This window comes from Vigna umbellata, chromosome 3, assembly GCF_029865625.1.
Source record: "Vigna umbellata cultivar VRB3 chromosome 3, Vumbellata_1.0, whole genome shotgun sequence".
NCBI lineage: Eukaryota > Viridiplantae > Streptophyta > Magnoliopsida > Fabales > Fabaceae > Vigna > Vigna umbellata.
This window is the reverse complement of record NC_142167.1, coordinates 16866503-16879662: the sequence shown is the minus strand read 5'-3', so window position 1 is coordinate 16879662 and position 13160 is coordinate 16866503. Positions and strand designations below refer to the sequence as shown.

Genomic DNA, 13160 nt, shown 5'->3' with positions numbered 1-13160 from the left:
CTAACTTTCTTTCTGCCTTTTGTAGTGGTAAACTAGTGGTTAATAACACCCCTCTGCTAAAGGACCATCTTTTGAAATATGTGGTATAACTGAAAAACTTTTTATCTTCATTCCGTTGTTAGATATATAGCAACAATGTTATAAATAAATAGCTTTTTTTTTCCTTTGAAAATTGAAAGGATGAAGACTATCTTTACAGTGATGTTCCAAATAAAAACCAACTTTCTATTTTATACAAGATGAGAATGTAATAGATAGCTGCCAAATAATTGACATTCGGTTACAACTTACAACAACAGTGTACTTTTATGCATGAATACAATAATGCCTACTGTAAACCTACCCAGGCGTTTACCACAAGCTCTGGTAAAATACCAAGCTTTTCTTATGGAAGGCTTTCACCATTATTGATGCAGGTAACAATAACATTAGAGAGTCTGCATTATGATATCTAGCCTTCTTTGATGTTTAAATCATTGCTTTTAGGTCCCATCGTTTCTTTACTACCATTGTATGCAGGACAGACAGGAGCAAATTGACAGTAACCACATTTCCAGCGTTCATCTTCAGGAGGGTAAGTTGCTTCTTGTTCTCCAAGCCAAAACTCAAGACACGAGCGAATTTGATTCGTTAGCCAGTCATGATCATATGTGAATTTATCTTCACCAAGCAATGAATGATCTTTCTGATACTCATATCTGACATAGAGCACACACAACCATAGAATAAGGGCTCATGTAGTGCAAACAAACTGCTAGTCATTCTGACTGGCAAATTTATTAACATTATGATCTATAACTATTTCTTGCCTTTCAAAATTTGGGTCAAACTTTCAAGCTTTTTACTCAAAATGTGTGTGCATGTATGTGATTAGGTGAGTCAGTAAGTAGTACACTTCTTCAGAAATTTAAATTGAATAGGGGTTAATATTATAAACATTCCACTTAAAAATCATATTTATTGAAAGCTATCACGAGTTGGCTCAGAGATGCATACCTCAACAAGAGCTGATCATGAGCAGGGGCCAGCATCCTACATGTATTTCTGTAATATCTTACCACATCATCCAAAGTCTGCATTTTCCAATAACGAAATAAGGAAAGAAAATTATGTAAAAGCCATGCCGCAACTGCTAATTAGCTGAAACTTTTATAGCAGAAATCATAATGTAAAAAATCACCTACCGATTGTGGATAAAACAAAATACTAAATGTAAAACTTCTATAGCAGAATATTTTCATAGTGTAAAAAAATCAATTTTTGATTGCGGATGAAAACTACAAACTCAATGGAAAAAAATTTTATAATATAATCAAGCACTTACCGAAGCAGAAAATCCAGAGTCAGCACTTGTCACTTTTAGATCTTCACATAGATTATGTTGAGGGTTTAAGCCAAAATAAGTGAAAAAAATATTAGATGGAAAATTATCAGCAACCAAATTGTCCCACAAATACTTGTAGCACATCAATTGAAGCCTGCCAAAATTAAGAACATAGTAAAGATTCAATCCAATGCAATGGGATTCAATTTCACATCCAAGAGAATGAAATAAAATGGTAGAAGAATAATCAAACCTTCCATTTCTTCGTTGCGGTTCAGCAGGAAGCGTATCTCGGGCGCGAGTCTTTGTGTCAATTAGTATTGGATTATGATCATTTTGTTTTAATGGCATCCGAATCTCATCAATGACTCCCACCATCCATATATCTTCTGCAAAGCCTATTCTGATATCAGAAGAGTAGTCCATCATCATCACAACTGCTCCAAATCCCACCAATGAAGGGTTGAGCAAATTTCAAGTAAATTCTAAACTGTAACCAGTAACATTAAAAAAAATTATTTGCTATAAAATATGATACCAGATCTTAATAAACTGTAACGAGTAGATTAAAAACTTTATTGGCTACAAAATGTGACAATAGATTCGCCGGTTTAATGCATTTAAACAAATAAAAGTTGGAGCATCATCATTGACTGCATAAATAAATAAGTACTAACAACTTAAAGAGATTTCATTAGGAACCTACACCAACTTTTCTCTTGTATGTAACTGCTGAAAGAGTCAAAAGATGTTTCAAGTTCTAAGTCCAAGAAGATAACCAGTGATTAGACAAGTAATTTCCTACCTTTTTAGAGACTTGGCAATCAGTTAAAAGCTGTAAAACAACTACTTTTCTTTCAAAAAAAGTTATAATATTTCTAATAAACTCTCAAAACAATTCATAGTTTAGTGATTCTTCTATCACTTACAAATTGGCAGTGGATGTAGTTCATAACAATCACTACAATAGGTTCGATCCAACATATGCCATTATCCAAATTTAAGTCCTCTCAGGGAGAGGTACACTAAAGTTATGTTAGAAAAGAACACTTTCACAAGCTTTGTGAAAACCGATGAGAACATGAAGATTTACTCATAAAATGTCATCAACTTACACTGGCAGTTCACGAGTCATTCCTTCAAATAATAGTTGATTAACACCATTTATAAAATTAAGAAACTTCAGGGCCCACAAATCTTCTTGATATTTGATCTTCACTTCCACCCGTTTCAAAACCTGCACTAGACAAATTATTGGAAGAAGCACTTGAGGTTTAAACACCAGAAATACAAAAACACGATACAGTTATAGAGTGAGCACATAATGCCTGCTAAATATAACTGATAAAAAGATATAGATAACATCGAAACAATACTTATCTGATGGACACGTGCTCATGCAAGAAATGCTCACAAAATACAGAATATCATATCAGATGATGGAATGCTCCTAACAGTGTCAACAAATTTCAACTACGCAAAAACTTAGGAGAACATCCAACAGATGTGGATACATCTCACCACCAGGCTTCAACTTTGAGGTTTTTTATCACTAAAAATAAAACCTGACTAAGAATTAAATTGATTAAAATATTTTTCTAGAATTTAATCAGAATACATATCAGTGTAAAAAAGTTTTTTTACAAAGAAGAAAAAAACATTTTTGCATTCACAGTGCAGACTTTTTATACCGTGATCCAATCATGACTGTCATGTATGATACGGTTTTGTATCAAGAGTTTAAAAGGCATATCCTGCCAAGAAAAATTTTTATAGACAATTTTGGTTTGACTTTTAAGGTAAGGTGTAATTAGATGTTTGTGCAGTGTTTTAACATATGACTAACTAAAAATACATGTAAATATCTTTACACTTGAAGTGCACATATCATGCTAAAATTCTTCAATTTGAGTTGGGTTATGTATGTGTCAGAATAATTTGAGTTGGGTTATCTATCAATTAAATTTACAACAATTAATTTATAATTTTTTATTTTGACATCATTTAATACATATTATTTCGTTTAATGCATATTATTTTAATTTGGATTTACTTCATTTTTTTAATTATTTTACTATTTTCAAAATAAATATATGGGTGGATCATGTTCGTAGGTATTTTCACATATAATTATAAATCTTAACGTCCAATTGGATTGACTTTCCATAAATATTTACAGAACAAGAAAAATATATAAAAATGAATATATTCCTGCACATAACTTAAAAAGTAAGATTTATGACAAGCTAAATACTAAAGTTTATACAAATTATCCCAGATTTAGAATGATAATTTCAGGGAGGAAATTATTTCTTTTTTTTTTTGTTCTTTTACAAAGAAGCATAGCACAGAACATGCCCTTGAATTACATTGAGAAGTAAAAGAGGAGCATGTAACGTAAGAAGATGAAGCAAGAAGTTGAATGAATGATGAAAAAAACAAGATATGATATGACCTCTTGTTCAAGCTTCGCATGGCGAGCGATGCCTGCTCTCATTGCTTGATTAACCTTTCTCCCTCCAAGAAGCAGAGAAAACTCCATTTGTTTCGGACACCATTCCTATCACACAACATTCAATAATAAATACACACTAACCCAATTTCCTCAAAACACACAAAATTCATGATAGCCAAAACCCAATTAGAAAACACGAAAATTGATACCGTAGAAGTAATATCCGTTACGGACAAACCCCGTCTGTTCCTGAAGCGGCGAAGAAAGGAATCAGGAAGAGTGTGATTTCTCTTGCGAGGGGGTAAGTCCTCAATATCACTGCCACTCGATAAGCTTCTTTTGGACACGACGGTAATGGATAAAGCATTATTGTGAAGGGGTGATTTTGAAGGGGACGAAGAACAAGAAGAAGAACGAATTGCGGAGCAAGTACGAGTGGAAGCGAAGGCCAAAGCAGCTTCAATGAAAGCCATTTCGTCGTCGCTGATAATTTCGATGGGAATATGATTTGGATTCTGATCCTCCGAGGAAGATGATGTTTCAGCCATGTTAGTGTCGTGACCGTTCAAAACGCCGCGTTTTGGGGTTCCGATTGCTTCGCTTCTTGTTCAACTTTCGCACAAGATTTAAGCTTTCACGTAACGTATCTCTTGCTCTTTCACTAAATAAAAATGCCAACTTTTTTTTTATTAAATTGTAAAGAATCTGACCTTTATAATGTGTAATAGTTAACTTCATAAAATAATTCTGTATAAAAATATAACATATTCAAAAATTGTCTTCAACTTCTTAAATCTAATGTTCAAATATTTCAAAGACCAAATTCAGTTATAAAAAATGTTTAAATATTACACGTATTGTTTTTAATTTAAAAGGTTAAAATGAATATTTAAACTTGAAAAACTAAAAATGAATTTTTAAATTTAAAAGGCTAGATCCTTATTTTTACATAGGTTTAATTGCTTGTTTTGTCCCTAGTTTGGCTGTAACGTGTCAAGTTAGTCCACACTTTTAAGAAAGTTTCAATTACGTCCAAACTTGGTTTAAAAGTGTCAATTTCATCCAAACGTAGTAAAATTTGCTTCAATCAAGTCCCTTCCGTTAAATCCACATAAACGGACGTTAATTCTTTTTCTCTCTCCTCTGTTGCTCTGCTCCTCTCCTCTGCTCCTCTGCACAACAGCAGACCCTCTCTTTCTTTTGAATATAATCCAAGCACCAAAATGATAAAAAAAAAGGAAAAGTATAATCCTACATTAACATGTCAGGAAATTTTCACTCAGTCCTAGCTAGCATGATTTAAAAAATTACAAGAAAATAAAAGTGAAGTATCATGTTAAGTAACGGCTAGCCATGCCCATGAATGGAATTTATACAAATTCATGCAGTAGAATACCATTCTGCAATCTCAGCCGAAAGATGGTGATTTGGTAAAATAATCACTGATTAATCAGAGTACTTCTAAAAATCATCACAGATTATTAATCAGAGTACTTCTAAAAATCATCACAGATTTTATTAATCAGAGTACTTCTAAAAATCATCACAGATTATTAATCAGAGTACTTCTAAAAATCATCACAGATTGCAGAGCAATATTAGACTCTAGCTTAAAACGACAACAGTATTTAGGGAAAACAAGTTATCAGGATTAGGCCACCGTGGCCTGAAAGTACAAAAAAACATCCTTAAAGAATAATGTGAAAAATAATATTAGCTATAAAGTAAAAAAAAAAACTGCAGAGAGATCAGATAGTAGTGCATGATTAGGAATCATCGTTCATGTTGCAGAATTGATGTATAAATAACATCATATATCACTGCATTTAAAAATAAACTTATTAAACTTAAATAATAAACAATGGCATAGAGAAAGTGCTTCAGAAAAATAGAAAGAGAGGGTCTGCTGTTGTGCAGAGGAGCAGAGCAACAGAGGAGAGAGAAAAAGAATTAACGTCCGTTTATGTGGATTTAACGGAAGGGACTTGATTGAAGCAAATTTTACTACGTTTGGACGAAATTGACACTTTTAAACCAAGTTTGGACGTAATTGAAACTTTCTTAAAAGTGTGGACTAACTTGACACGTTACAGCCAAACTAGGGACAAAACAAGCAATTAAACCTTTTACATAATTGTTCTAATTAGATTCCTTACAGTAAAATTGGACTAACAATTTAAAATATTATTTACGTGGTACGGTGATATTAGTTTTTTAAATGACATGACAAATTGTCAGATAGTTATAGACGTGAATTTTTGTTTTTTTTTTAAATTAAAAAATTGAGAAAAATTAATTAAACTTAATTGTTTCAAAAAAATTAGGGATTTCCACATGCTATAGCCATCATCTTCATCACCCTCACAATTAGAATTGCAAAACCTCATAAAACTAGGAAGCCATTATCTATATACCTATATATTATCATTTAAATCACACTTTTCTAAAACTAATATAATTGTCAAATTTTACATTTAAAAACTTATTTAAAAAAATGAATTTAAGACAAAAGCACAACACAATACATTATAGAACTAATTGGTTTATTGGTTAAAAAAATGTACATGATATAGTGACTGTTAGATATATTATATCTTTTATCTTTTAGTTAGTTTGTTATTATTTCTCATTTGTATTTTGGACTTAGCCCATATTTCTTCTATTATAAATAGAGAACCCTATGTGTGTATTTAACACAAGGGAGATTAATTTAAGGCATAATACCCAATTTTGTCCCTACTTTGGTTCGGAAATCTCAAGTTAGTCCCTTTATAGAAAAGTGAGTTTAATGGATCCTTACTTGTAATTAATTGACTCTAATGAGTCCCTTCCGTTAAATAGAAGGAAACAGAGTTAGTGGACTGATGATGTGGCAGTTGTCTTTGGTGAGGTGTCAATACGCAATTGACATAGTGCTTACGTGGTGTTAGGGTTCCCCATTTTCAAATTGGGTATTATGCCTATTAAAAATTGGGGATAAAGGATTTGGGGCTCATTTGTTCGAGACTAGGGCATGTCCGAGAAAGAAGACAGAGGCAGGCAGTGATCGTTGTCGCTTCCGGACCAGTGGTGGTTCGCGGTTGGCGACTTCTTCTTCGTTGTCAGTGGTTGTCTCTGTTTGGGGTTCGTTCTTTCGGGTTCGCTGTTTGGGGTTCGCAATGTCTTCGAATCACGGTTGTTCGTCTTGCTCACGGGGGAGCTGTCGCGGTGGTTCATCCAGAGGATTAGTTGGAAGCCAAATATGCCACTGTGGGGAGGCTGCTGTGTTGAGAGTGGCAAAAACAATTAAGAACGAGGGGAAACAATTCTGGGGCTGCCCTAACTACAAGCGGACAAGAAATGAAGAACTTCAAGGATGCAATTTCTTTAAATGGCTTAGTGAAGATTGCGTAGATGATACTGTTGGTACTATTGCAAGGCAAAGGAGGAAGATTAATAGTCTGGAGAAATGTGTTAGGGAATGCCAAAAAAGGGAGAAGATGTTAATAACAATGATATGTTTTCTGGGATTGATTAATATCATTGTTGTATGTATTTTGTTTAAAAGTCCATGATGTGTTCTGTTAGATAGTTTATGTAAGAGCACTTTGGACAAATTGTAATATGATGTTATCAAATTAAGGTGAAATTTGAATTCAAGGTTCTGAAATTATGGTTTGAATTGAAGGTTCTGTTAGATAGTTTGAATTTACAATAAAATGAGGAAGTGACTTCTGTAATCCAAAAAGATAAATGTGTATAAGAAGTTCGTTTTTAGACAAGAAGAAGTACACTTTCAGTGTTTGTAATAGTACTTCTGTAATCCAAAAAAAGAGTTATGTAACAGGTACAACACACTTTCAGTGTTTGTAATATAATTGAAGAAGAAATTGATATGCCAAAATCTGTGAACAAAATATAAATATAAATTGAATCCAAAAAGCTGTGATCGTTGTCGGTTCCATTTGTTCAGGACGGTCGTCCTCGCTCCGCTCGTTCGGTCCTCGCTCCGCTCGTTTGGTCCTGCTGCTCCTACTCGCTCAGGACGGTCGTCCTCGCCCCTTGTTGCCTCCACTTGTTCAGGACGCTCGTCCATGCTCCGCTCGCTCATGACGCTCGTCCTTTCCCATCGTTGCCCCGCTCGCTGGGGACGCTCGTCCTCGCTCCGCTCGCTGATGACGCTCGTCCTCACCCCTCGTTGCCCCGCTCGCTCGGCTCCCACTTGCTTAGGACGTTCGTCCTCGCTCCTCCTTATCTCTACTTGGTCAGAACGCTCGTCCGCTACCGTATGGTTCCCTTCTCGCTCAGGACGCTCGTCCTCCACCGTACGGTTCCCTTCCCTATCCCTCCTATATCTTCTTCTCTCATACACTCGCCAGGTCGTAACAGCAAAGGTCCAAACAGCATGCATAATTACATCATAATGAAAACAAAAGCTGTCATAATTACATCATAATGAAACCAAGTAGATGTCTGTCATTACAAAATACATGTCTGTGATTACAAAATACCCATCACTTAAGCTAAACATACTGTCAGTTTTAAACATACATGTCTGTGATTACAAAATTCCTAAATCAGTTTTAAACTTGTGTTGTAGATGCTTGAGTAAGTTGACTTGGTCCAGTAATTGGCTGACTTTGTTGAGCTTGGGTTGCAGGTTGCTCACTTGATTGATATTCAGTTTGGTTTGCTGGAGGAGCTTGTGGACAAGTATTTCTTTTATGACCAACCTGTCTACATATGGAACATCTCTTACGAGTTCCATTTTGCTTCAGTTGTGTGTCATCCTTCTTTAGCTCCCAAGCCTCTAGCCTTCTCTTCTTCTTTGGTCTACCAGGCAAGACTCTTTTAGTTGGAGGCAACACATCAGGCTGAGAAGTTGTTTCCCATAGCTGAGGACCATTGACAGGGTAGATGATTGGAATGTATGTTTCTTGGTAGGTTGACTTTGTAAACCAATGTGGCACGTAGTCTTCTCCATTGATGTTGATAAATGTCATGGCAGCTAGTGCATGACAGCATGGGATAGCTGTTAAAGTCCACTTTCTGCAACTGCATTCCAGTTTATCAATGTCAACGACATACTTGTCACTCATCATTGAAATGTGTCTGACCTCAAAAATTTTCTCTCCAGACCAACTGCAAATTTTTAAAAGAGAAATCAGTGTTTAAAAGAGAAATCAGTGAAATGGTAATGTGCAGTGAAATCAATGACATCAGTGTTTAAAAGAGAAATCAGAGAAATCAGTGAAATCAACATACCTAGGTATCCAGTATTTTGTCAGGTGCAGTTCCTTGTCAAATCTTTTCTTAATCTTTGGACAAATACTACCTTCATATGTGGATATTTTGTTTCTATTTGTTGCCCATCTCTTCATGAGGTACAGACGAATGTCTTCCATCATTCTGATGATGGGCTTACCTCTTGTGTAAGACCCTTGTAAACTCAAAATTTTACCAAGTTGTAAAAATTTCAAGTTGTAGTGTAAAATTGAATGCTGTCAAAATTTGACATAGTTTACTATTTTATGTATAACTTTTTATACAATTAATATTTTGGGTTGATTCTTTTTCCATTGAAAAGTAGACTCAAAGAGCTTCGATTCGAGTACTCATACGCCTAATTCCGACTTCGGGAAGGGGTTCAACCGAACTGTCAAAGTTGTGACAGATGTGCTGTCTGGGTGGATGGCGCCCAGCGCCCTTTCCTGTGGGGCGCCCGGGCGCGAACGTATCAGTTTTTTTTTTTTTCTTCAGATCTAAAACGTGGGACTTACGTGGAAAGTTGGGGAATATGCTCCAGACCCATAATGTTGGTCCCTTGGGTCCGAGAGGAGCGTGGGCAGATCTCTTTTGCATTGTTTAAGTGGTTCTTTGTGGATCAAGGGGGGGCCATGATGTCTCTTGGGCAGATCTACAAGTGTGGGAAGGGAGGAAATGGGTTCTACACTGGTGTGAGTGAAGTCCTTGCTGCAGAATCCGTGAGAGAGTTTTCTAGAGGTCTTTGGAGCAAGGTGCTGCCCAGATTCGTAGTGAAGGATTCAAGGTGTTCCAAGGAGATCTTCAAGAGGTAAGGGGAGCTAACTTTGATTTCGAAAAATGCACATGTGTTGTTTGATGAAAGTTTTACGAAATGTGATGAGTTTTAATGGATTGAATGATGGGAGTTATGATGAGTATTCGTTCTAATGTGTTTGTATATATAGATGTGAAGTTTTGGATGAATTGGTTCTTGAAATGGGATGAAGAACATGGTGGTTTTCCCTTAGCTTTTTCCAAGTCCGAAAATCATACTTCTTGAACAAATGATTAGTTTGAATGGGATGGATGTGAATGTTTGTTGTGAGATCTTGGATTGGAAATGTCCTATTCTTAGATGATGGTTGTTGAGTATGTTTTGATGGTAAAAAGATGAATCAAATGGGTTTTTGCTATAACTTTGATATATGAAATTTGTATGAACTTTATGATGAAAAATTGATGAATATATTGGATTGATGGTGGAAATTCGTTCTAGGATGTTGATATACATGTATATGAAGTTTTTGGTGGATTGGGTTGTGAAATGGGATGAGAAACATGATGGTTTTACCTTCCTTTTGATCAAATACAAAAATTGGGTATTTTGGTTGGTTGATGAATTTTGGATGGATGAATTGATGGTTTTTGTAGAAATCTTTAATAAGATGAAAGTATGGTGAGTTAGGATTTAAGATGTTGATGTTATAAAAGTTTTATATTGGTGGAAATTGATGGATCTATGTTGAATTGATGGTGGGATTTCATTCTTTTATGTTGGTATATGTGGATGGAAAGTTTTGAACCAATTTGGTCATGAAATGGGGTTGTATATATAGAAGTTTATCTCACTGTATTTTGATTTGCGAAAATGGATTGAAGATTGATGAAGGTGAGAGTTATATAAGTTGCTTTCAGATTTGGATGTGGCACATTTTGGGATTTTGAGTGGTGGAAGCTACTCCTTTCCTTTGTTTTCTTGAATTTAGAAAGTGGTATGTGCAAACTGTTTTGGGATAAGTTGCAGTACGTTATTGATCTGTTTTGGTGTTTAAAATCTTGGAGGAAAGATCATTGTTGGGTGCTGAATGTTGAGTTGCAAGTTGTTAGAAAATTATGCAGGGATATGTGGTTGTTGGATAGTTAAAAGAGTTGATTTTTGCATGAGAAATTGGATAGGTTGATGCTATGATGTTTCTGGCTGATTGTGGAGTGGTAATAGACTCCAAATATGTTTGAAAACATGTTAGAAGTGTTGAATATGTACTGGAAATCAAATCTGGAAAATTCTGGGTGAAAAACCAGAATCTGGTTGCTGTCACGGCGCTCCAGCGCCCATTTATCGCGCTCCAGCGCGCGATGGTCAGGTTGAGTCGCGCTCCAGCGCCCTCTGGTCGCGCTCCAGCGCGCCTGAACGCAGCAGCATGCTGCAGATTTTGTTTTTGGGAGTTTTGGGGGTTCTGGATGTCCGTTTTGGACGTTCTTTAGTTCGTTTTGGGGGTTTTTGACCCTTCCGGAACTGTTGGTGATGGTTTCAAAGCTATTTGAGTTACCTAAATATGGGTATTAAAAGGATATAAAGAAAATGTGTTATGTGTACATTGTTTGAGTTGTTAGATATATCTATTTGATATGGAAATGTTGTGTGATCGGTTTGACATTGCAAATTGATATAAAAATGATGTTTGGATGGTTAAGTACTGTTGAAATCATGGTTGTATATGATTTGATTATGAGTTTCATGTTGAATGAAGAATTGAGGTTATTAATGATATGGTAGTGTGATAATCTCACTTATGCATTTGAATATATTGAACATATGCTAAGTTCATGGTTGGTGAATATGTGATGATGATATGATATGGGCGTTATGGTATGGTTGGATTGGTATTGTAAGGAGTATTGTATATGGGTATTTGGTCAGATGATGTTATTAAACGAGTGGTGGATAGTAAGCGTTGTGCGTGTTGGCCCGGGGAATCTCTTTAGGTGAGTGATGGGGGGTATACTTGCACTTGTCCGGGGAAGCTCTTGTTCAGAGTGATGGAAGGTGACATTGTGTACTTGCCCGGGGAATCTCCCTATAGAGTGATGGGAAGCAGCACTACACATTGGGGTAATGTGTAACCGCCCGGGGAATCTCTTACATTTATGTAAGAGTGATGGGGGTGACGTGGGGTACTAGTCTGGTGAAGCTCGAGATAATTAAATTGGCGTTGTGCTTGCGGGCCCGGGGAATCTCTTTAGGCGAGTGATGAGGGGTATACTTGCACTTGTCCGGGGAAGCTCTTAATTAGAGTGATGGAGGGTGACTGGTGTACTTGCTCAGGGAATCTCCCTATAGAGTGATGGGAAGCAGCACTACACATTAGGGTAATGTGTAACGGCCCGGGGAAGCTCTGAAAAGAGTGATGGGAGTGACGCTAGTACATATTTGTGTATGTATTTTGATTGATCTGTAATATTGGTGGATGTAGTCTGATTTATTTTGTAATACATGTTGGCGTATGCATTCTAATTTGATATTTTGATACATATTGGGATATGCATATGGTTGAAGCATAATTCGTACTCGGGTATATAGTTCGATCTGGTTAAGGTGTGGATGATAGCATGTTATTATGAGTATGTTATGATGTATAAGAATTGTATTTTGTTAGCTCACCCTTGCTTGTTTGTGCATGTGAATGCGATGATCGTATAATGTGTGATGTTATACGGGAGCAGATGTTATTGCAGATGTGATGGCTGATGTTTCTGAACATGCATAAAGGATGAAAGAGAGATGGGATATATGACTGGGAATGTATTTGTTTATATTCGATCCTGACTATTTAAACGTTTTATTTTCGGAATAATCGGTTTGTAATAAATATCGTACTATATTTTTCCGTTGAGGTTGAATATTAAAATTTGAATTTTTACTTATGTGTTTTACGGAAAAAAAAATTAGTCGACGTAACACCAAATTTCGGGGTGTTACATCTTGCATGTAAAATTACACTATTAAATGCTTCAGACATGTTATTCACTAAGGTGTCACAAACAGCATTACTTGTAAACCTTGACCGTGACCAAAATCTACTTACACAAATAACAAGTGCAAAATATCAGCTATGAAAACAAACAACAATTAATAGGAGCAATGAATTTTAAAGTCATGTGGATTGGCATACCTTGGTGGGATGGCTAATAATTATTTAAAGGCGTCTGGATTCACCCCTTTAATTTCTCTCATCACTGCTTCCCATGTTTGAGGGTATGTTGATGCTGCTGCCTTCCATAGTAGACGTTTTAGAATCTGGCCAGGAAACCTCTTCCTGAAATTAGCATAGATGTGCCTCACACAAAACCTTTGCTCCACACCAGGGAGAAGTTCTT

The 13160-nt window shown here is 35.9% G+C and overlaps 2 protein-coding genes and 1 non-coding gene across 3 annotated transcripts; all 3 read right to left on the bottom strand.

Moving 5' to 3' along the window:
- Positions 1-204: 204 nt before the first annotated feature.
- On the bottom strand, positions 205-4446 carry LOC124841111 (exonuclease V-like protein). The gene is made up of 7 exons (XM_047317303.2): positions 3989-4446; positions 3780-3884; positions 2440-2561; positions 1578-1727; positions 1325-1478; positions 997-1073; positions 205-698 (listed from the first exon to the last, which is right to left on the bottom strand). Exons 1-7 carry the CDS (start codon positions 4325-4327, stop codon positions 452-454), a joined length of 1194 nt encoding a protein of 397 aa, XP_047173259.1. The 5' UTR covers positions 4328-4446; the 3' UTR covers positions 205-451.
- A 734-nt stretch (positions 4447-5180) lies between these two features.
- Positions 5181-5262, bottom strand: LOC124841113 (small nucleolar RNA Z196/R39/R59 family). The gene has a single exon (XR_007029091.1). It is a non-coding gene; the product is annotated as a small nucleolar RNA Z196/R39/R59 family (small nucleolar RNA).
- Positions 5263-8341: 3079 nt separating this feature from the next.
- Positions 8342-9163, bottom strand: LOC148201738 (uncharacterized). The gene is made up of 2 exons (XM_088109475.1): positions 9024-9163; positions 8342-8900 (listed from the first exon to the last, which is right to left on the bottom strand). Exons 1-2 carry the CDS (start codon positions 9161-9163, stop codon positions 8342-8344), a joined length of 699 nt encoding a protein of 232 aa, XP_087965601.1.
- Positions 9164-13160: the final 3997 nt, after the last annotated feature.

Excerpts from the sequence above, each read along its gene's own strand:
- LOC124841111 (XM_047317303.2), bottom strand. The coding sequence starts at position 4,327 with ATGGCTGAAACATCATCTTCCTCGGAGGATCAGAATCCAAATCATATT. Across the intron at positions 1,728-2,439 it reads ATGACTCGTGAACTGCCAGT|AATAGGCTTTGCAGAAGATA; the intron begins GTAAGTTGATGA and ends TTCTGATATCAG. Across the intron at positions 699-996 it reads CATGATCAGCTCTTGTTGAG|ATATGAGTATCAGAAAGATC; the intron begins GTATGCATCTCT and ends GCTCTATGTCAG.
- LOC148201738 (XM_088109475.1), bottom strand. The coding sequence starts at position 9,163 with ATGGAAGACATTCGTCTGTACCTCATGAAGAGATGGGCAACAAATAGA. Across the intron at positions 8,901-9,023 it reads ACAAAATACTGGATACCTAG|TTGGTCTGGAGAGAAAATTT; the intron begins GTATGTTGATTT and ends AAAAATTTGCAG.